The 21,026-nt window shown below is 39.6% G+C and overlaps 1 protein-coding gene across 2 annotated transcripts in view; it reads right to left on the bottom strand.

Annotated features, from left to right (window-relative positions):
• The window catches only part of LOC110961145 (CD166 antigen homolog), a 103,511-nt gene that overhangs the window by 1,286 nt on the left and 81,199 nt on the right, over window positions 1–21,026 (bottom strand). For both annotated transcript variants that reach the window (XM_051937670.1, XM_051937669.1), the window contains 3 exons: window positions 13,182–13,208; window positions 8,086–8,200; window positions 7,620–7,707 (listed from right to left, as the gene is read on the bottom strand). In XM_051937670.1, the coding sequence (XP_051793630.1) occupies window positions 7,623–7,707; window positions 8,086–8,200; window positions 13,182–13,208 (227 nt within the window). In that variant the 3' untranslated portion in view covers window positions 7,620–7,622. The remainder of the gene's footprint in view (window positions 1–7,619; window positions 7,708–8,085; window positions 8,201–13,181; window positions 13,209–21,026) is intronic.

Genomic DNA, 21,026 nt, shown 5'->3' on the forward strand with positions numbered 1-21,026 from the left:
CATACAGATGCTTGGGCACAATATTCGACTCCGACCTCAAGTTTGATAAAAACATGGAGGTCATTTAAAAAAAAAAGCCCAACAACGTATTTACCTGCTGCGGAAACTGAACTCTGTTAATGTATCTAAACCCATTTTATTTGTCTTTTATCGTTCTTTAATCGAGAGTCTTCTAACCTTTTCCTTTATATTATGGTTTCATGGGCAGTCAGTAAAAAACAAAAACACGTTGTCCAGCATTGTTCGAACTTGTGCTAGGGTCATGGGTGTACACTCTCTATGGAGCAGGCAGGTGCTCCATAAAGCTAAGAGTATTATTGCACACCCTGACCATGTACTGAAACACAGGTTTGCGCTGATGCCCTATCTCGCTCCCAGTAGGAAAACAAACAGATATGCCAACTTTTTTATTCCTTCCACCATCAGGCTTTTAAATGACAGTGACAGTGTTGTTTTGTAGTTTTTAATGTATTTTAGGTATGTATGGATATTGTGCACTTTGTCACTGTTGCACTTTATTGCTGGACCCTTCACCTGACCTTTGACAGATCCAAGTCAAATGTATGTGGAATGTGTGTTTAATGTCCTGTCCTGCTGCGACCCATGTCTGCAAACTGAATTGCCTCTAGGGGACAAATAAAGTTATCTGAATCCTGAATCCTGAATTCTTCCGTTTTTAGCTTTGTCCATCGGCCTCCTAAATATGAAGACTCTGATCTTAGTTTTGCGGCATCACTCCATGTATATGTGGCAAGAAACTCCAAAGACCACATATATTTAGAGAAAATCATGCATTCTAGTACATGCTACCACTTGCAGCACACAAGCTGATAGGTGGTAGCATCCTAAAATGCTCGAAAGGACAATGTTACCATGCCGATGAAAAGCAGGTTCATCAGCTTGGTTACCATGGTACCGTCCTAATATTTGTAACCAAGTTGGTGAAAGTTGGTGAGACTGAAGGAAAAGCTATATGTTTTGCAGGTGACTGGTTATGAAGGCGAAGTGTTGGACAATGTTGCTGATGATGACACTAGAGTCAGAAGATCAGCAAAGTCAGCAGTACATTTGCAGGGGACATAAATGCATTAATATTTGGCAGTCCAGTCAACACCAGCACTGAGCAACTGACACTCAAGCCAATCCACTAGTACAGCCCACACACAGTCATGGAAAAAATATTAGACCACTTTTATTTTCTTCATTTTATTGTTCATTAAATACCTGGTACAACTAAAGGTACATTTCTTTCGACAAATATGATAACAACAACAATAGCTCATAAGAGTTTACAGTTTTTTTCTATTGCTAACACGCATTGGTCGAAACTGAAGTCGCATGTTCAAAACTCTTAGCTCAGTCTGCAAAACAGCAGTCCATGTGGACTGAACTGTGAATCAGTTTCCATTGCTTTCACACAAAATGCATTCAGTGACCACAGTCACCAAAATTCATGAACTCTTTTCTCAGTTTCTAGTTCACCACCTGCAGAACACTAGACTTTTACAGCACATTTTTCAAATGCTAACACACTGTGTTCAAAACAGTTAAAAACACAATCAAAACAGAATGATGGGGAAAAAACACAGATTTCTGCTGCAGCCACATTGAAATCTATGTAAAATCATATCAAAATATTGACATTAAAAATAAATGAAAAGATGATGTAATTCCAAACACAGCTGAGTGCAGTTATCAGCTGAAACCCGATTCAGGTGATCTGCGTTTGGCCTTATCAGAAACCATAAAAAAGAGACCCTCAAAAAGGTTCTAGCCACAATGCATCTCCAGAGAAGACATCAGGATGGAAACACGAGGCCAAATGCAGACGACAGGGTGTGAATGTTACAGTATATATGTGTTGTTGGTTTTTGAATTTTATCTCTTGATTTCTATTCTGCCTCCTGAATTCTGAGATTCTACATTTTATTTTTGTTTACAGTAAACTTTTTATTTATCAGTCCCAAAGTACTGATACAAAGGCACAGAGAAAATACGTCAATGTTGTTGAAGTAAACTGCTGCATTCCCGATTCATTCTTGTTGCAATATATCACAATAATTTAGAAAACTCAGAGTGCAAAGATCTTATTTTATAATAAAATACAAATTTATCTAAAAAGAAATCATTCAAACTTGAAAGATCACAATTAATTTCATGTAATGCTCTCTGTTGTTAGTATTTTGTAATTCAGCGTGCTAAGAGTGACGGTGTTTGTTTCCAAAGTGAGACTATTTTCTAGTGCTGTGGTTGAATGAGCTTATTTTGAAACATGAATGAAGTGTTTTGTTGGTGAGAAACAGTTTTGGGGATGAGATGAACTGTTTAGCTGAGATGCATGATGGAAATGCAGACTGTGTTAAGAGTTTTGAACATGTGACTTCAGTTTGGACCAATGCTTGTTAGCAATTGAAAAAAAATGTAATTTAAGAGCTGATATCTAGACTTTTTCCATGGTTTTCTTGATAATTACCAAAATCACTTAAGTTCTTATAGCAATGGCATTGTACTGTCAAAACAGTGCTTTTAGGCATTCCATGTTTTCTTTTCTGTCTGTTTTAGTCACAAGATATACACAGGAGTTTGTACTTGTTTTTGATAACTGCAGCCATGCATCTTGGCATGCTCTCCACCAGCTTCTGACATTCTCCTGCTGTCACAACAGCCCGTTCCATCCATTCTCTATACACCGCTTTATCCTCACTAGGGTCGCGGGGGGTGCTGGAGTCTATCCCAGCTGACTCAGGCGAAGGCAGGAGACACCCTGGACAGGTCGCCAGTCTGTCACATGGCTACATATACAGACAAACAATCACACTCACATTCATACCTACGGGCCATTTAGAGTGATCAATTAACCTCAGCATATTTTTGGACTGTGAGAGGAAGTCGGAGTATCAACTGAAAGGAGTGGGTATCAACTGAAAGTTTAATTCACCACTGAAGAGAACCTTAGCCCAATCATCAACAGTCCAATCTTTGTGATCCCTAGCAAAGCGTATTTTAAATTTCAGCGGTTGCTTCTATTATCCCGGCACAGCTTTTCCAGTGTTTACGGCGTTGGTTATCAGCTCAGGAAACACACAGACCAATTACAAACGAGTTCAGGCATCCCATGTGAAGCTAGTCAGCCAGTGAAGTCTCTGCATGACAGTTGCTAAAGTTTAGCAGCGAAACATCAAAGCTATGCGTTCAGAAAACAGTTGAGAGGGACTGACGAGAGGAGGATAGACAAAATAGAAAGACAAATAACATGACACCAAGTAGAAAGTAGCCCTGCACGTTGACTATGTTTGGCTAAACCAGGGGTCGGCAACCTTTAACACTCAAAGAGCCATTTCGACCCGTTTCCCACAGAAAACACCGGGAGCCGCAAAATCCTTTTGGCATTTAAAATGAAGACAACACTGCATATATCACTTTTTTACCTCTATGCCCTTGTTAATCAGTTGTGATTAATTAATTACAAAGCCTCTAATTACATAGATTCATTTTTTTCATCGTGTCCTACCACTAATATTTATCTTACCTGGTTAATGTCATTTTTGCTCCTGGACCTCATATGTTACGTAATGTTAGCTGGAAATCAATATTTTGCGAATGTCTATTTAACTTGTAAAATCTATTTATCTATTTATCTTAAGCTAATAACTTTTCTCCGGTAAGTCGCTGCCTTATTTTCCAAGACGACACTCCTCTGACTCTCTGACCTGCTGCCTGGATGCTGGACGTGTTCTTGCGAGTAACGTGTATTACCCTATCAAAGAGTAGATACTGAGCAAGACAATTATCCGTAGTTTACCTTAGTACTCACGAGTACTTTTGACTCAAAGACAAGACGTGTCTTTCTTGGAGTGAAGCTTTAATATACAGGCTTGGCATTCTTGAGTACAAAACGATGTGAAACTACAGGCGTTGCTTCTCCATCTTCTCTGTATCAACTTTGTGCTCTCATGTCCCAGGGGAAAACCGCAGCACATCCGGTGGAGTGACACCTCAAAATAAGAGCGGTAATTTCACAATAAAACTCTCTATATTAAAATGCATTGAAACGTGCCTGAAAGGCAGAACAATTTATTTTCCAAAGTTACAGGGAGCCACAACAGAGGGCTGAAAGAGCCGCATGCGGCTCCGGAGACGCGGGTTGCCGACCCCTGGGCTAAACATACAGCTGTGAGGCAGCACTCTCATCTGTGAATATAATCAAAACTGAATATGTTTCCAGACTGATCAGTGAGCTCCACATGTGTTTGAGAATGACCACATCATCATCAGTTAGACCACAATCCAAAATACTGGTAGTTGCAGCTCAGTTCTCCCGTTAAGCAGCAGGGATATAAGAGAAGTGATATAATACAGGAAAAAAATGTAAAAGTGTTCAATTGTTGAAGTTTTTTTGAGATTTGGGTATTGTGAAAGGTGTATATAAGTTGGTTCAGGTTGTTCAGTCATTATTTTTTTAAGTTCTGCACTTGATTTTAAGATGTACAGTTATATCAAAAGTTTACTAATGTTATCAAAATGACTTTGAAACAGACTGAATTGATTTGATTAGACAATCAGTTATTGATTACATGCAGACTCACAAAACTACTGGGTTACATCAACATATATTGCACTAATTCAGGTTAGACATTATGATGTTCTGGACTTTTGCTTTAATATATTTTCTCTGACTGGACTTCTTTGAATTTTAGTTGAATACCCCTGCTCTACTGGATTGCAATTTTTGTTCAACTTGCCAACAAGTTTGTATAGGTCTCTAAAGATGTTTATGAATTTCTGTTCTGAAATCCAGGCTGCACACTTGTGTGTGTGTGTGTGTGTGTGTGTGTGTGTGTGTGTGTGTGTGTGTGTGTGTGTGTGTGTGTGTGTGTGTGTGTGTGTGTGTGTGTGTATTTATATTTAGGCATGTCAAATGGGACATAAAGTATTATGAAATCAGCTGAATTTTTTGTCAGGTTCATTGTATTCTTCAGGTAATATACCTTCAGTGGTACCAGGCATTTAAATAAACATGAAATTGAAGAAAACAAGGGTGGTCTAATATTGTTTTTTCCATGACTGTATCTTTCAGAATTTTGCTGTCAACCAGAGTCACTGTGCTTACAGGCAAAACAGTAATTTGTAAAATGGAATTTTGACATGGTCAGTCTTGGCTTTCTTGGGCACTCACCTTCACAGAACAGAAGTAGTGGTAGTAACAGAGCTGCATACGATATTACAAATTTGATGCAGGACCTAAAAAGTATACGGAATGGAATGTAGTAAGCTTATTCGGGCAACTCGGGCAAAGGCTGCACTGAGGCAACATGTACTAGAATTTACTCCTAAAGGACAGAAAATGTTTGTTGAGCGAGGATGATTAAATTTATCGTGCTAGATGATTACCCAATCACTGTGGTGGAGAATACAGATTTTTATTCTCTTTTGGAGCTTGTGGAGCCCTTACCTAACCGACATTTCAGATGGTGCCGTATCAGGGCTTCACAACAAGGTACAAGAAACACACAGTGGGTACGGAAAGTATTCAGACCCCTTGAAATTTTTCACTCTCTGTGTCATTGCAGCCATTTGCCAAAATCAAAAAAGTTCATTTTATTTCTCAGAGAGAGGTAAAGAATAACTCAAAGATCACTGTGGCTGAGATCCAGAGATGCAGTCGGGAGATAGGAGAAAGTTCCACAAAGTCAACTATCACTGCAGCCCTCCACCAGGCAGAGTGCCCGACGGAAGCCTCTCCTTAGTGCAAGACACATGAAAGCCCGCATAGAGTTTGCCAAAAAACACATGAAGGACTCCCAGACTATGAGAAATAAGATTCTCTGGTCTGATGAGACCAAGATTGAACTTTTTGGTGTTAATTCTAAGCGGTATGTGTGGAGAAAACCAGGCACTGCTCATCACCTGCCCAATACAATCCCTACAGTGAAACATGGTGGTGGGAGCATCATGTTGTGGGGGTGTTTTTCAGCTGCAGGGACAGGACAACTGGTTGCAATTGAAGGAAGGATGAATGCGGCCAAGTACAGAGATATCCTGGAGGAAAACCTCTTACAGAGTGCTCAGGACCTCAGACTGGGCCGAAGGTTCACCTTTCAACAGGACAATGACCATAAGCACACAGCTAAAATAACAAAGGAGTGGCTTCAGAACAACTCTGTGACCGTTCTTGACTGGCCCAGCCAGAGCCCTGACCTAAACCCAATTGAGCATCTCTGGAGAGACCTCAAAATGGCTGTCCACCAACGTTCACCATCCAACCTGACAGAACTGGAGAGGATCTGCAAGGAAGAATGGCAGAGGATCCCCAAATCCAGGTGTGAAAAACTTGTTGCGTCATTCCCAAGAAGACTCAAGGCTGTACTAGCTGAAAAGGGTGCTTCTACTCAATACTGAGCACAGGGTCTGAATACTTATGACCATGTGATATTTCAGTTTTTCTTTTTTAATAAATTTGCAAAAATTTCTACATTTCTGTTTTTTTCTGGGGTGCTGAGTGTATATTAATGAGAAATAAAATGAACTTTTTTGATTTTGGCAAATGGCTGCAATGACACAGAGAGTGAAAAAATTCAAGGGGTCTGAATACGTTCCTTATCCACTGTACATCTATCAGACTTACGAATGGCTGAGTCATTTTATTTATTTTACTGCCACCTTTTTAGAATCTTTTCAATTATTTATGTATTTGGCACCCTGCACTTTTGTAAGGATAACGTGCGTTTTTTATCTTACATTTTTTATCACGTTTTTTATCAACTATCTCAATAACAATGTCCGTAAAAGTTCTCCATGATCTAAGTCAAGGTATTGAGTGCTAAAACAAAGTCAACTGGACTTGCTTGAGTTTCTCAAAAAGGTTTTACTTCAAGTAAGGAGCCAATCTGCAACATTGTTTTTTTCAGTTTTTTTTCTCATCTAACTTTAACATTATCACTGTAATGAAATTGTAGCAAATCATTTGCTGAGAACTAAAAGTTGTTTCTCTAAGTGACAATTATACTTAATATCTTGACTCAAGTCCAAACTAGTAGCCCTTTAAGGTGCAGTCAATTCCAGCCATTTTCAGTACAAAAAAATCGCTAATATTTTATTTGTAAATAAAAATATGACGAGAAATACAGGGAATATTGGATGCACATCGCGAGGTGCATTTCCTCGAAAAGACCTATTCGTGGATTATATACCGACTTCAAGACATGTTTTGGACAAAATATTTTACTGGCTTGTTTCGTCTGGATGTCCAAGGTTGGATTATGGCCATTTTTGTGGAATATTTTTTTCTGTGTGTAATAATGAACCCGGAAATGTGAGTCGTGCTGTGTACGTTAAAGCCGTGTATAGAGAACGGATGGATGGATATTCGTTGTTTGTCAGACAAATGTGTTTATATTACCCACTGTGGTAATCACATGTGAAAGTGGTTTATACCAGCGGATTCATGAGAATCTAAGCTTTCCATCGGTGTATAGTGTTTGTATAATCTCGTTTGCAGCTTCAGACATTTAAGGAAATGTTTATGCACATCTCAAAGCGTCCCGCGGGCGGGACACTGAAGCTTAATGGGTTAAACATAATATAGGCCTGTGTTTGCATATGCAAGTCCTATTCCTTACCTTTTAAACAGTGTGATTGTTCTCCTCCAGCTTCTTGCTCTCCTCACGTGTTCCAACTTCCTTCTCACCAGTTTTCCAGCTTCCTTGTCTGTAATGAATACAGAAATGTAAAATTAAGATGTGGGGTGAGTCACAGCACAGCTAGTCACTGCACAGCAGGCTGCAGGCTCATTTCTTCAATGCACAGAAATTATGTTTCTACTTTCTCCACTAGAGTCACACCAGCAGCTGCTCCTTTAGGAGTACATACGTCCTCACCTGCTTATCAGTAAGTCATTGACATGCAATCATTTTTGGCATCTGTCTATCTATCCATCCATCCCATTATTCTAAATTTACTCTCTAGGGTACATATTCCATTTATTTGGTTTAAAATGCAGCATGAGGTAAGGGCATTGCCATGGGAACTTCAGTGGGAATTTGAAATTTAACAGTGAAATGTTTGTGCTCAGGTGTGTTTATATACCTTGAATTTTTTATGTAGAGCCAGTAGATGAGCCCCACTAGAGCAGCAGCTACGATGAGCCCCACCACGACACCCACGATGAGCATTGACTGGTCTTGTGAATCCTCTGGAGATTCTGTAAACAAACAGCCGCTCTATGCTTTAGCTGTAGACTACCACACAAAGTCGCAGAAGAAGCTTTCCAACAGAGCATGTAAAGACATTCAAGTAAAGGCAGAAGGATGTGATGACAACACAAGCATGCATCTTCTGTAGATAATCAAGCAATTTCAGCTCAGGATCAATAAAATATTTTTTATTCTGATGAACTATTACGATCCCTGCTGACATTTCAGCTTAGTCCGCACTATAGAGAGTCAAATTTCCATAAATTTTTCAAATTTGCCTCTGTTGCACTAGTTTATACTCAAGCAATAAGGTGTCATCAGCTGAGACTTCATCCCCATGAATCACCATCTCTCTCTTTTTTTCAACCGTTATTTTGCTGTACTAAAGATGCTGAACAACACTGTCTGCATCTTTACAAAGCATAGCAGGAATGTGGAACCTGTTTTTGTCATGGTTAATTTTTGTTATTCAGTAGACTGACATTTGACAGTCTACAGACAGACAACAGTGTACTTGGTGTTACTCTAAAGAGTCCATCTTAGATACATCTTTAGGTTTCTAATTTTATTTCGGAGGTCTACTACATTATATTTATATGCTTTAATTGAAAGGAGCACATTATTTCTCACATTGTTGCTGCAGCACCTCTTTCCACCCTTTGTCTGGGGTGCTCTGTTTTAGCTCTGAAGGACAATTGCCATTTGTTTCAACCTGCTATATTTCGCATTATTGTGTCTATTATTAGGGTCCGAGCACCGAATGGTGTGAAGACCCTATTGAAATCCATGGGTTTGTTTTTGTTCTTCTTCTTTTTCTTTCTTCTTATTCTTTCTTTGGCAGACCTCTCATTTGGACTCTCGAGGGCTTAAAAATACTTGAAAACGTGTGAAACTTTGCACACACATCAGGACCAGTAAAAAATTTGATATTTTAGGGGAAATGCATAGGTGTGAGCCAAAATGGCTCCATAGCGCATCCCTGGAAAATTTGTAACATCTACTACGGGCAGCACGTTTCACCTACAGCTCTCAAATTTGATAGGCATACAGTGCCTATCATAAGTATTCACCCCCTTTGATGTTTTACCCTTTTATTGCTTTCATAAATCAATCACGGTCAATAAAATTTAGCTTTTTTAACAAAAAAATTTATTGGAAAAAACTCTTTAATGTCAAAGTGAAAACAGAGTTCTATAAAGTAATGTTAATGAAAGAAAATTATATAAATGAAAATAATTGTTTGCATAATTATTCACCCCCTTCAAGTCAGTATTTAGTAGATGCACCTTTGGCTGCAATCACAGCAGTGAGTCTGTGTGGATAGGTCTCAATCAGTCTTGCACATCTGCCCACTGCAATTTTGCTCCATTCTTCTTTGCAAAACTGCTCAAGCTCTGTCAGGTTGGACGGGTATTGGGCATGAACAGCCCTGTTCAAGTCCAGCCACAAATTCTCTATAGGATTGAGGTCTGGGCTTTGACTCGGCCACTCCAGAACATTTACCTGGTTCTTTTTTAACCATTCCTGTGTAGCTTTTGCAGTATGTTTTGGATCATTGTCTTGCTGGAAAATAAATCTTCTCCCAAGACGTAGTTCTCTTGCAGACTGAAAAAGACTGTCCCCCAGGATTTCAGTGTATTTTGCAGCATTCATTCTGCCCTCTATCTTTACAAGCCTTCCAGGTCCAATTGCTGAGAAACATCCCCACAGCATGATGCTGCCACCACCATGCTTCACAGTGGGGATGGTGTGTTTTTGGTGATGTGCAGTGTTTGGTTTCCGCCAAACATGACGTCTTGTCTGATGGCCAAAAAGCTCAATTTTGGTCTCATCAGACCAAAGAATCTTCTTCCACGTGACCATTGAGTCTTCCACGTGCTTTTTGGCAAACTCTAGTCGAGATCTAATATGACTTTTCTTCAACAGTGGCTTTCTCATTGCCGCTCTCCCATAAAGCTTTGACCGGTGAAGAACCCGGGCAGCAGTTGCTACATGCACAATCTCTCCCATCTCAGCAGCTGAAGCTTGTAACTCCTTCAGAGTAGTTGTAGGGGTCTTGGTGGCTTCTCTCACTAGTCTCCTACTTGCACGGTCACTCAGTTTACGAGGGCGGCCTGATCTAGGCAGATTCACACAAGTGCCATATTCCTTCCATTTCTTGATCATTGATTTCACTGAACTCCAGGGGATGTTCAGTGCCTTGGAAATTTGTTTGTAACCATCCCCTGAATTGTACTTCTCAATAACCCTTTCCCTGAGTTGCTTAGAGTGTTTTTCTGTCTTCATGGTGTAATGGTAGCCAGAAATACTGATCAACCACTCTCTGGACCCTTCAGACACAGGTGTTTTACAACTCAATCACTCGAAACACACCCACACCACTCAGGTGATCTTCATTTCACTAATTGTGAGACTATTGGCAACAATTTGATGGACCTCTATTGAATTAGACCATTAAATTAAAAAGGGGGTGAATAATTATGCCAACAATTATTTTTATTTATATAATTTTCTTTCATTAACATTACTTTATAGAAATCTGTTTTCACTTTGACATTAAAGAGTTTTTTCCACTAAATTTTTGTGTTAAGAGAGCCAAATTTTATTGACCATGATTGATTTATGAAAGCAATAAAAGGGTAAAACATCAAAGGGGGTGAATACTTATGATAGGCACTGTATGCTCAACGTGATTGCTGAAGATCAACAAGGATTTATTAAAAAGAGACAAAGGTATCACAACATTGGACGTGTTCTAAATATATTATTTGAGAAATGGGAAGCAAAAGATACAGCAATGTTGGCAGTAGACACATGTCAAGCATTCAACAGAATAGAGTGGAATTATCTGTTAAAACTTCTTACAAGACTTGGTTTGGGAGAAACATTTATTCAGTGGGTTAAACTTTTATATACAAATCTTACTACATAAATTCTCACTCACAATATTTCGAAACCCATTAGCCTACGGCGCTCAACTAGACAAGGATGTCCGCTGTCCCCATTACTGTTCATACTAGCTTTGCAAACTTTGGCCGTTGCTGTGAGAACTGGAGAGGGAATATCAGGTGTCAATATTGGAGGACTAAATCATCTCATTTCACTTTTTGCAGATGATATTTTTTTTTGACGGATCTTAGTAAAACTCTTCCCAACTTGGTGAGCTTAATTAATGAGTTTGGTGAATTCTCAGGTTATAAAATTAATAACACAAACTCTGTAAAAACTGCTTACATTCAATGACCTCTCTGAAAAATATCAAATTCCGCCAAAACATTTTTACAAATATTTGCAGGTAAAAAACTTTCTGTCATCTAGATCAAAAGAAATTATGTGTATATCTGAATGATCATGAATTGAACAAATGGGGAAACAGGGAGAGAAAGACCTGCTGTCTAAATATTATAATCTGATTATGTCCAATTCCAAGGACACTTCAATTGATACATTGAACGCATGGAGAAATGACTTAGAAGAAGACATAGATGAAACAGACTGGAACGAGGCCTGTCTGAAGACCCAAAAACAAACCATAAACACACGACTTAAAGGCATTATGGAGGATTTTTTTTTGTTTAATTTGTCTGATTCACATAAAATGAATATACTGATTTTTAGTGGACTTGCATGTATGGTCTCTAAAAGAATAATAATTAAAAAAAAAAAACTGTGGACATGACAGGACCTGAAAAACATCAGCCAATCAATGCGCTCGGACCGAGGCGTTTGGTTTGCTCCCTTTCCTGTCAATCAAAAATCTTCCGGCTCAGGCCTAGTTACATAGATTACGTACGCCTTGGACTTACGTGTTTTCTGTATGTGTTGCTTAGGTATAGCTAGCTGGCGACTTGTTTTGTTCATCTTTTTTTACATAACGGCAGATAAAGATCCAGGGGGACCCAGCCGTAAAAGAAAGCTTCACGAGTGCTACGCAAGTTTCTGGAGGGGGGCGTTTCTTCGTAAATGTTAAGAGGGGGAGGTTAGAGGGGGGTGAGGGAGAGGATGTATGTGCGCATGCGCATGCTACGTTCAAAGTCGTAGGAAATTAAATCTCCTCTAATGCCTTTAGGTTACTACAATATAAATGGTTAATAAGAGCTTATATAACCCCGGAAAAGCTCCATCGTATGTCAAATCATATTCCTGATATGTGTGCTAAATGCCAAGACAACAAAGGAACTCTTTTTCACTGTTTATGGAAATGTTCAAAGATAAAACAAAAATTGGAATGAGGTTATCAATTGTATGTTTGAAGTATTTAATGCCAAGATTCATTTTTGTGCCAAACTTTGTATACTGGGAATATATCCCAAAGATTTTGCATATACTAAGAAACAAACTAAAGTGTTAGACTTTGGACTGTTGCATGCCAGAAGAGCCATCGCCTTGAACTGAGGAGCATGGAAGCTCCTTCTTTAAAACAATGGACAAAAGAACTATCCAAATGTATTGGATTGGAAAGGCTGATCTACATTACCAAAGAAAAACTGGAGGAATTTGTACAACTATGGGAACCGTATATGAACGTTATAGCAAGAGGAAAATAGGAACAGGACATTCAAACTGTCATGGTTTTATTTTTTATCATTTTTATTGTCACCCTAAAAATTTCTACATTTCTGTTTTTTTCTGTCAAGATGGGGTGCTGAGTGTATATTAATGAGAAATAAAATCAAACTTTTTTGATTTTGGCAAATGGCTGCAATGACACAGAGAGTGAAAAATTTCAAGGGGTCTGAATACTTTCCGTACCCCCACTGTATGTGTGTATAGGTGTAAGTTGGTGCAGGTCTACAGGTGTGAATGGGTGTGTATGGACATTTGTGCTTTGATTTATGTTTTTTCATATTTTGTTATAAAAGTTGAAAACCAATAAAAATATTGGGAAAAAACAAATAATAAAAAACAGATGAAGCTTGCCATGATACCATTATTACCACAAGGTTAGGATGATATTTTTGAAGAAACTCTGGGAAAATAAAATCTTACCTCTTCCTTGAGTGTCCCCCTTAAAAGCTGAAATCAAATAGAAATAAATTAGAACTCAAATTAAATACACTAAACAACAGTGAAAAAACATATACAGAGCTTGATAAATTTATCAGACCACCCAATGTAAGGTGTTTGTGCTACTGAAGGTTAATCTAACTGGCTGGACCTGGTACTTTCTAGAAATTGTTTTGTCATATATATATATATATACAGTATATATATATATATACATACACACTGCTCAAATTAAAGGAACACTTTTTAATCTAAGTATTGCATCAAATATGTCAAACATGTGGGATACTGATCTGGTCAAGTAAGTAAAGGGGGGGGGGGGGGGGGGGTTAGTCAGCTTCACCTGCTTTGGTGTTCATGAAATTAACAACAGGTGCCAAAACAGGATTGGTTTTACACATGAAGGCCACTGACATTTTATTCCCTTCTTGTCCAGGAGCTCAGTGATGCCCTTGCTTTGCTCTGGGAAGGCAGCTGGCCCAGATGGTGTATGTCCAAGACTGCTTAAAGACTGTGCTGCACAACTGTGTCAACCTCTCCACAGGATCTTCAACCTGAGTCTACAGCTGGAGCAGGTACCTGCTCTATGGAAAACATCCTGTATTGTACCAGTACCAAAAATCAAATGTCCAGCTGAACTAAATGACTACAGACCTATTGCTCTAACCTCACACATCATGAAAACGCTGGAACGGCTGGTTTTACGTCTCCTGAGGCTTGAGGTCAAAGACAAACTAGATTCCTTGCAGTTTGCATACAAAGAACACATTGGAGTGGATGATGCCATCCTCTTCATGCTTCACCATGCCCTGTCTCATCTGGAGGAACCTGGAGTTTATGTTAAAATCATGTTCTTTGATTTTTCAAATGCATTCAACTCCATCCAACCTACCATACTCAAAGACAAGCTCACAGAGATGGGAGTGGATCCTTCCTGTGTTTCATGAATTACAGATTACCTGACAGGAAGGACACAGTTTGTCAGGCTGGGGAACTGTGTTTCTGGGACATTAATGAGTAGTACTGGGGCTCCACAAGGAACAGTCCTGGCTCCATTCCTGTTCTCTCTGTATACATCTGACTTCAAATACAGCACTGAGTCCTGCCACATTCAGAAATACTCTGATGACACTGCTATCGTGGCATGTATCAAAAATGGACATGAAGCTGAATACAGAGATCTGATCAGTGCCTTCAGTGACTGGAGTCACAAAAACTGCCTGCTACTCAATGCCTCAAAGACAAAGGAAATGATCATAGATTTCCACAGATCCAAACCCTCTCTTCAGTCAGTCAACACTTGTGGCGTGGACATCGAGATGGTGACATCATATAAATATTTAGGTGTCCACCTTGATAATAAGTTGGACTGGTCTACCAACGTAGACTTCATCTACAAAAAGGGCCAGAGCCGACTTTATTGCCTCAGAAGACTTCGATCATTAGACATCTGCAGTAAGATACTGCAGATGTTTTATCAGTCTGTGGTAGCAAGTGTCCTGTTTTATGCTGCAGTCTGCTGGGGAGGCAGCATAAAACAGAAGGATGCAAGGCGTCTGAACAAACTGATTAAAAAAGCTGGCTCTGTGGTTGGAATCGGATTGAACACATTGGAGGATGAGGTGGAGAGATGGGCACTGAGCAAGATGGAGGCCATTCTGACCAACATGGATCATCCACTTCACATCTGCCTCAATGAACAACAAAACATCAGTGGATGGCTCCTATCCCTGTGCTGCAAGACCGAAAGATTTATCTTTCTTGCCATCAGCAGTTAGGCTATTCAATTCAAAATTAAACAGATAAGAACCCTAACAACTTAATTTCCCTTCAGGGATGAATAAAGTGATTCTGATTCTGATTCTGGTTCAGATCTAGGAGGAGATACCCCAGGACACCATCCATCGTCTCATTCGGAGCTTGTCCCGATATTGTCAGTCATGCTTACAAGCATATGGAGGTCATGCAAACTACTGAGTACCATTTTGAGTTGCTGCCAACGAATTTCAGAAAATGGACCAGCCTGCCACATCAGTTTTTCACTTTGATTTTGGGGTGTCTTGAATTTAGCCCTCCTGGGGAGTTGATAATTTTCATTTCCATCAAACAATGTAAGAGAAACAATATAAGAGAAAACAATTTCTAGAAAGTAGATATAGATATAGATATATAGATGTAGATACAGATATTTACAGTCATGGATAAATTATCAGACCACCCTTGTTTTCTTCACTTTCTTGTTCATATGATATGTTCAATATGATAACAACAACAATAGCTCATAAGTGTTTAAGTTAAGAGCTAAATGAATGAGAAGGTGTGTCCAAACTTTTGACTGGTAGTGTATGTGAAAAAATAATTTATCTAAGCTTCCAATCCACCGAATGACCACATTCATTTGACAATGTGGTCAAAATATATCTGGCCACACCCATATATGATTACTGCCAGACTTGTTGAATCTAAACATCACCAAATAGAACCGGGCAATCTGGCACTGTGAAGTAGCTAAAGGATCTCAAAAAGCAGCATATGATGCCATGTTTTAAAGTGGATCGAGAACTGATGAAAAAGTCATTGACATTTATCACTGATAAATGTGACTTTCATGACTTTTTTTTCCCCGTCTTTTTTTTCAAGCCATTCCTGAATCTCTGGGACTCCAGAGAACCACAGTGAGAGACATTATCCATAAATGGAGGATACATGGCACAGTGGTGAACCTTTCCAGGACTGGACCAACTACAGTGGTATGCAAAAGTTTGGGCACCCCTGATAATTTTCAAGATTTTCCTTTATAAATCACTGGTTGTTCGGATCAGCAATTTCAGTTAAATATATCATATTGCAGACAAACACAGTGACATATGAGAAGTGAAATGAAGTTTATGGGATTTACAGAAAGTCTGCAATAATTATTTAAACAAATATAGGCAGGTACATAAATTTTTGCCCCCTTGTTGTTTTATTGATTTGAATACTTTTAGCACAAATTATTGGAACACAAAATTTGTTTGGTAAGCTCACTGACCCTTCACCTACATAAACAGGTGAAGCCAATCATGAGAAACGGTATTTAAGGTGGCCAATTGCGAGTTGTTCTCCTCTTTGCATCTTCTCTGAGGAGTGCCAACATGGGAGCCTCAAAACAACTGTCAAATGACCTGAAAGCAAAGATTGTTCAACATCATGGTTTGGGGGAAGGAAGCAAAAAGCTAGCTCAGAGATTTCAGGTGTCAGTTTCCACTGTGAGGAACATAGTGAGGAAATGGAAGACCACAGGCACAGTTCTAGTAAAGGCCCGGAGTGGCAGGCCAAGAAAAATCTCAGATAAGCAGAGGCGAAGAATGGTGAGAACAGTCAAACTCAACCCACAGACCAGCTCCAAAGACCTACAACATGATCTTGCTGCAGATGGTGTCACTGTGCATCGTTCAACTATTCAGCGCGCTTTGCACAAGGGGATGCTGTATGGGAGAGTAATGCGGAAGAAACCTTTTCTGCACACATGCCACGAACAGAGTCACTTGAGGTATGCTAAAGCACATTTGGACAAGCCAGCTTCATTTGGAATAAGGTGCTGTGGACTGATGAACCTAAAATTGAGTTACACACGTGGACAAAATTGTTGGTACCCCTCAGTTAAAGAAGGAAAAACCCACAATTCTCACTGAAATCACTTGAAACTCACAAAAGTAACAATAAATAAAAATTTATTGAAAATTAAATAATCAAAAACAGCCATTACTTTTGAATTGTTGATTAACATAATTATTTAAAAAAACAAACTAATGAAACAGGCCTGGACAAAAATGATGGTACCTCTATAAAAGATTGAAAACTATTTGACCAGAGTGACATGATTAACTCAGGTGTGTCATTTAATTGACATCACAGGTGTTTCCAAACTCATAATCAGTCAGTCTGCCTATTTAAAGGGAGACAAGTAGTCACCCTGCTGTTTGGTGAAAAGGTGTGTACCACACTGAACATGGACAACAGAAAGCGAAGGAGAGAATTGTCCCAGGACATCCGAAAAAAAATTATAGACAAACATCTTAAAGGTAAAGGCTATAAGACCATCTCTAAACAGCTTGAAGTTCCTGTGACAACAGTGGCTCATATTATTCAGAAGTTCAAGACCCACGGGACAGTAGCCAACCTCCCTGGACGTGGCCGCAAGAGGAAAATTGATGACAAATTGAAGAGACGGATCGTTCGAATTGTATCCAAAGAGCCCAGAGCAACCTCCAAAGAAATTAAAGGTGAACTCCAAGGCCAAGGTACATCAGTGTCAGATCGCACCATTGGTCGTTGTTTGAGCCAAAGTGGACTTCATGGGAGACGACCAAGGAGGACACCACTGCTGAAAAAAACTCATAAAAAAGTCAGACTGGAATTTGCAAAAATGCATGTTGACAAGCCACAAAGCTTCTGGGAGAATGTCCTTTGGACAGATGAGACCAAACTGGAGCTTTTTGGTAAGGCACATCAACTCTATGTTCATAGACTCAAAAACCAAGCATACGAAGAAAAGAACACTGTCCCTACGGTGAAACATGGAGGAGGCTCAGTAATGTTTTGGGGCTGCTTTGCTGCATCTGGCACAGGGTGTCTTGAAAGTGTGCAAGGTACGATGAAATCTGAAGACTATCAAGGCATTCTGGAGAGAAATGTGCTGCCGAGTGTCAGAAAGCTTGGTCTCAGTCGCAGGTCATGGGTCTTCCAACAGGACAACCATCCAAAACACACAGCCAAAAACACCCAAGAATGGCTGAGAGAAAAGCGTTGGACTATTCTAAAGTGGCCTTCTATGAGCCCAGATCTGAATCCCATTGAACATATGTGGAAGGAGCTGAAACATGCCATTTGGAGAAGACACCCATCAAACCTGAGACAACTGGAGCTGTTTGCTCATGAGGAGTGGGCCAAAATACCTGTTGACAGCTGCAGAACGCTCATTGACAAATACAGAAATCGTTTAATTGCAGTGATTGCCTCAAAAGGTTGTGCAACAAAATATTAAGTTATGGGTACCATCATTTTTGTCCAGCCCTATTTCATTAGTTTGTTTTTTTAAATAATTATGTTAATCAACAATTCAAAAGTGATGGCTGATTTTGATTATTTAATTTTCAATAAATTTTTATTTATTGTTACTTTTGTGAGTTTCAAGTGATTTCAGTGAGAATTGTGGGTTTTTCCTTCTTAACTGAGGGGTACCAACAATTTTGTCCACGTGTGTATTTGGACATAACAAGGGGCGGTATGCATGGTGGATGAAGAACACAGCATTCCAAGACAAACACTTGCTACCCACAATAAAATTTGGTGATGGTTCCATCATGCTGTGGGGCTGTGTGGACAGTGCAGGTACTGGCAATTTTGTTAAAGTTGAAGGTCACATGGATTCCAGTCAGTATCAGCAGATTCTTGCGAACAATGTTCAAGAATCAGTGACAAAGTTGAAGTTGCGCCAGGGCTGGATACTTCAACAAGACAACGACCCTAAACAGTGCTCAAATTCTACTAAGGCACTCATGCAGAGGAACAAGTACAACATTCTAGAATAGCCATCTCGGTCCCCAGAACTGAATATTAGGGCTGCAACTAACAATTATTTTAATAATCGATTAATCGGCCGATTATTTTTTCAATTAATCGATGAATCGGATAAAAAAACATTTTTAATTTCCGCCTCTTTATTCTGAAATAACAAATAAGATCATTTTTGGGAAGCCTTCGTCTTCAACCATCAACAGAGGCCTCACCTCAGTGACATTCATATTGAGGATGCTCTCAGTGAGACAGCTGCTTGCTGTGGTGTACATGATGTCTTTCTCATCATAAAGCCTATCAGTGCAATTCATCCTGCCTCACTTCAACACAGACTAGTGTCTTCACTCAGATGTTGTCAGAAAATTAAAACTTGAGGCTTAATCTTCAAATTATTACCACTATAGTGTGCAAGTTACGTTCATTTGTAATGCATATTCAAACCATGCTTTAGCTAATGAAAGTGAAATAAATAATAACCTCTCACAGTCACACACGGCCTATCACCGTCATTAATCAGTTAATAAGCTAACCCTAGCATCAGACAAGCTACCAGAGAGACTGATATTACGTTTCCTCACTTTAAAACGGAACAAATGTAGGATAATGCAGTGACTTAAGGTGCGTGTCCACTCGATGCGACACATCGCACCTGAAGCTCATTTTTATAAAGTAGACTCGACTTCTACTGTCCTTATACATCTAAACTAGCCGTCGGTGAACTAAAACCAGGACAGGTTCAGCTGCTGCACAGATTATTTCTTGCCTCAAATGCTTTAAAAATATTTTTCCCTGAAGTGTTTTCGAAATAATAGTGAAAGTTTGTGGCCGAGCCGCTGTGTTTATTAGACTCATCTACCGGACCGTCAAGCTGAAAGCGCGGTCACGTGACCACGTAGTGGCCCGCTCGTGACCGTCCGGCATCAGTGCGATTTTCAGATGCGTGCATTCGCATTTTGAGGACTTCGGTCAAACTGTTTTCTCCTTCATGTTTCATTTGTTGAATTTACTTCCCTTTGAAAATACCTCCTCTGCTCTGCCTCCACCTCGCTCTGTTCAACTCGCTCTGCAGGTGAAGTAGACGGCTCCGCGACCGCAACATGACGAGTGACGCATGAATCGTGCAACACAACGAATCGATAACGCAATTCGTTGCCAACGTTTTTAATAATAATCGATTATTATAGATCTTATCAATTCATTGTTGCAGCCCTCCTGAATATTATTGAAAATCTGTGCAGTGATTTAAAGCAGGCTGTCCATGCTCGGAAACCATCAAACCTGACTGAACTGGAGATGTTTTGTAAAGAAGAATGGTTAAAAATACTTTCAACCAGAATCCAGACCCTCATTGGAAGCTATAGGAAGCGTTTTAGAGGCTGGTATTTCTGATCTACTAAATATTGATGTAATTTTTCCTGTTGGGGTACCCAAATTTATGCACCTGCCTACTTTTGTTTAAATAATTATTGCACACTTTCTGTAAATCCTATAAACTTCATTTCACTTCTCATACATCACTGTGTTCGTCTGCTATATGATATATGTAACTGAAATTGCTGATCCGAACAACCAGTGATTTATAAAGGAAAATCTTGAAAATTATCAGGGGTGCCCAAACTTTTGCATACCACTGTACCAACTTTTGTCCAAGAGCACATTGATAACTAATCCAGGAGGTCACAAAAGAACCCAGACAAACATCAAAAGATCTGTAGGCCTCACTGGCCTCAGTTCAGGTGATTCCACAGTAAGGAAGACTTGCTAAAAATATCTAGATGAACCTCAAGACTTTTGGGATAACATCCTGTGGACTGATGATTCAAAAGGGGAAATTTCTGGAAGACACGGGTCCTGTTACATCTGGTGTAAAGCTAATACTGCATTCTACAGAACATTAACTTTACACACGCTCACAGCTTGTCATGTCAATTAACAAGAACAGCACTGAGAGAGCGCATTCCTCTACCAGGACTGTTCATTACCTGACCTCACACTGAACACAGGTGTGTGTTCTGCATGTGTACATACCGAATCGCATGACCTAACTATGTAGCAGGCAACAGGAATTTATGGGACACACAAACACTCCCACAATTTAATCAGTTGTTCCTTGTATCATTTCCGATATGTCCACAGTGGTGGATTTGTGGTAGGATCACAATAATGCGATCATCAGCAGGCCGCTGAGGTAGCATTCACCTGTTGCCATGGTTACTGTGCCGCTACCTCAATGGGAAATCCTTAACAAATCCGTGGATCCAAACTTTA

Source organism: Acanthochromis polyacanthus, chromosome 17, assembly GCF_021347895.1.
Source record: "Acanthochromis polyacanthus isolate Apoly-LR-REF ecotype Palm Island chromosome 17, KAUST_Apoly_ChrSc, whole genome shotgun sequence".
NCBI lineage: Eukaryota > Metazoa > Chordata > Actinopteri > Pomacentridae > Acanthochromis > Acanthochromis polyacanthus.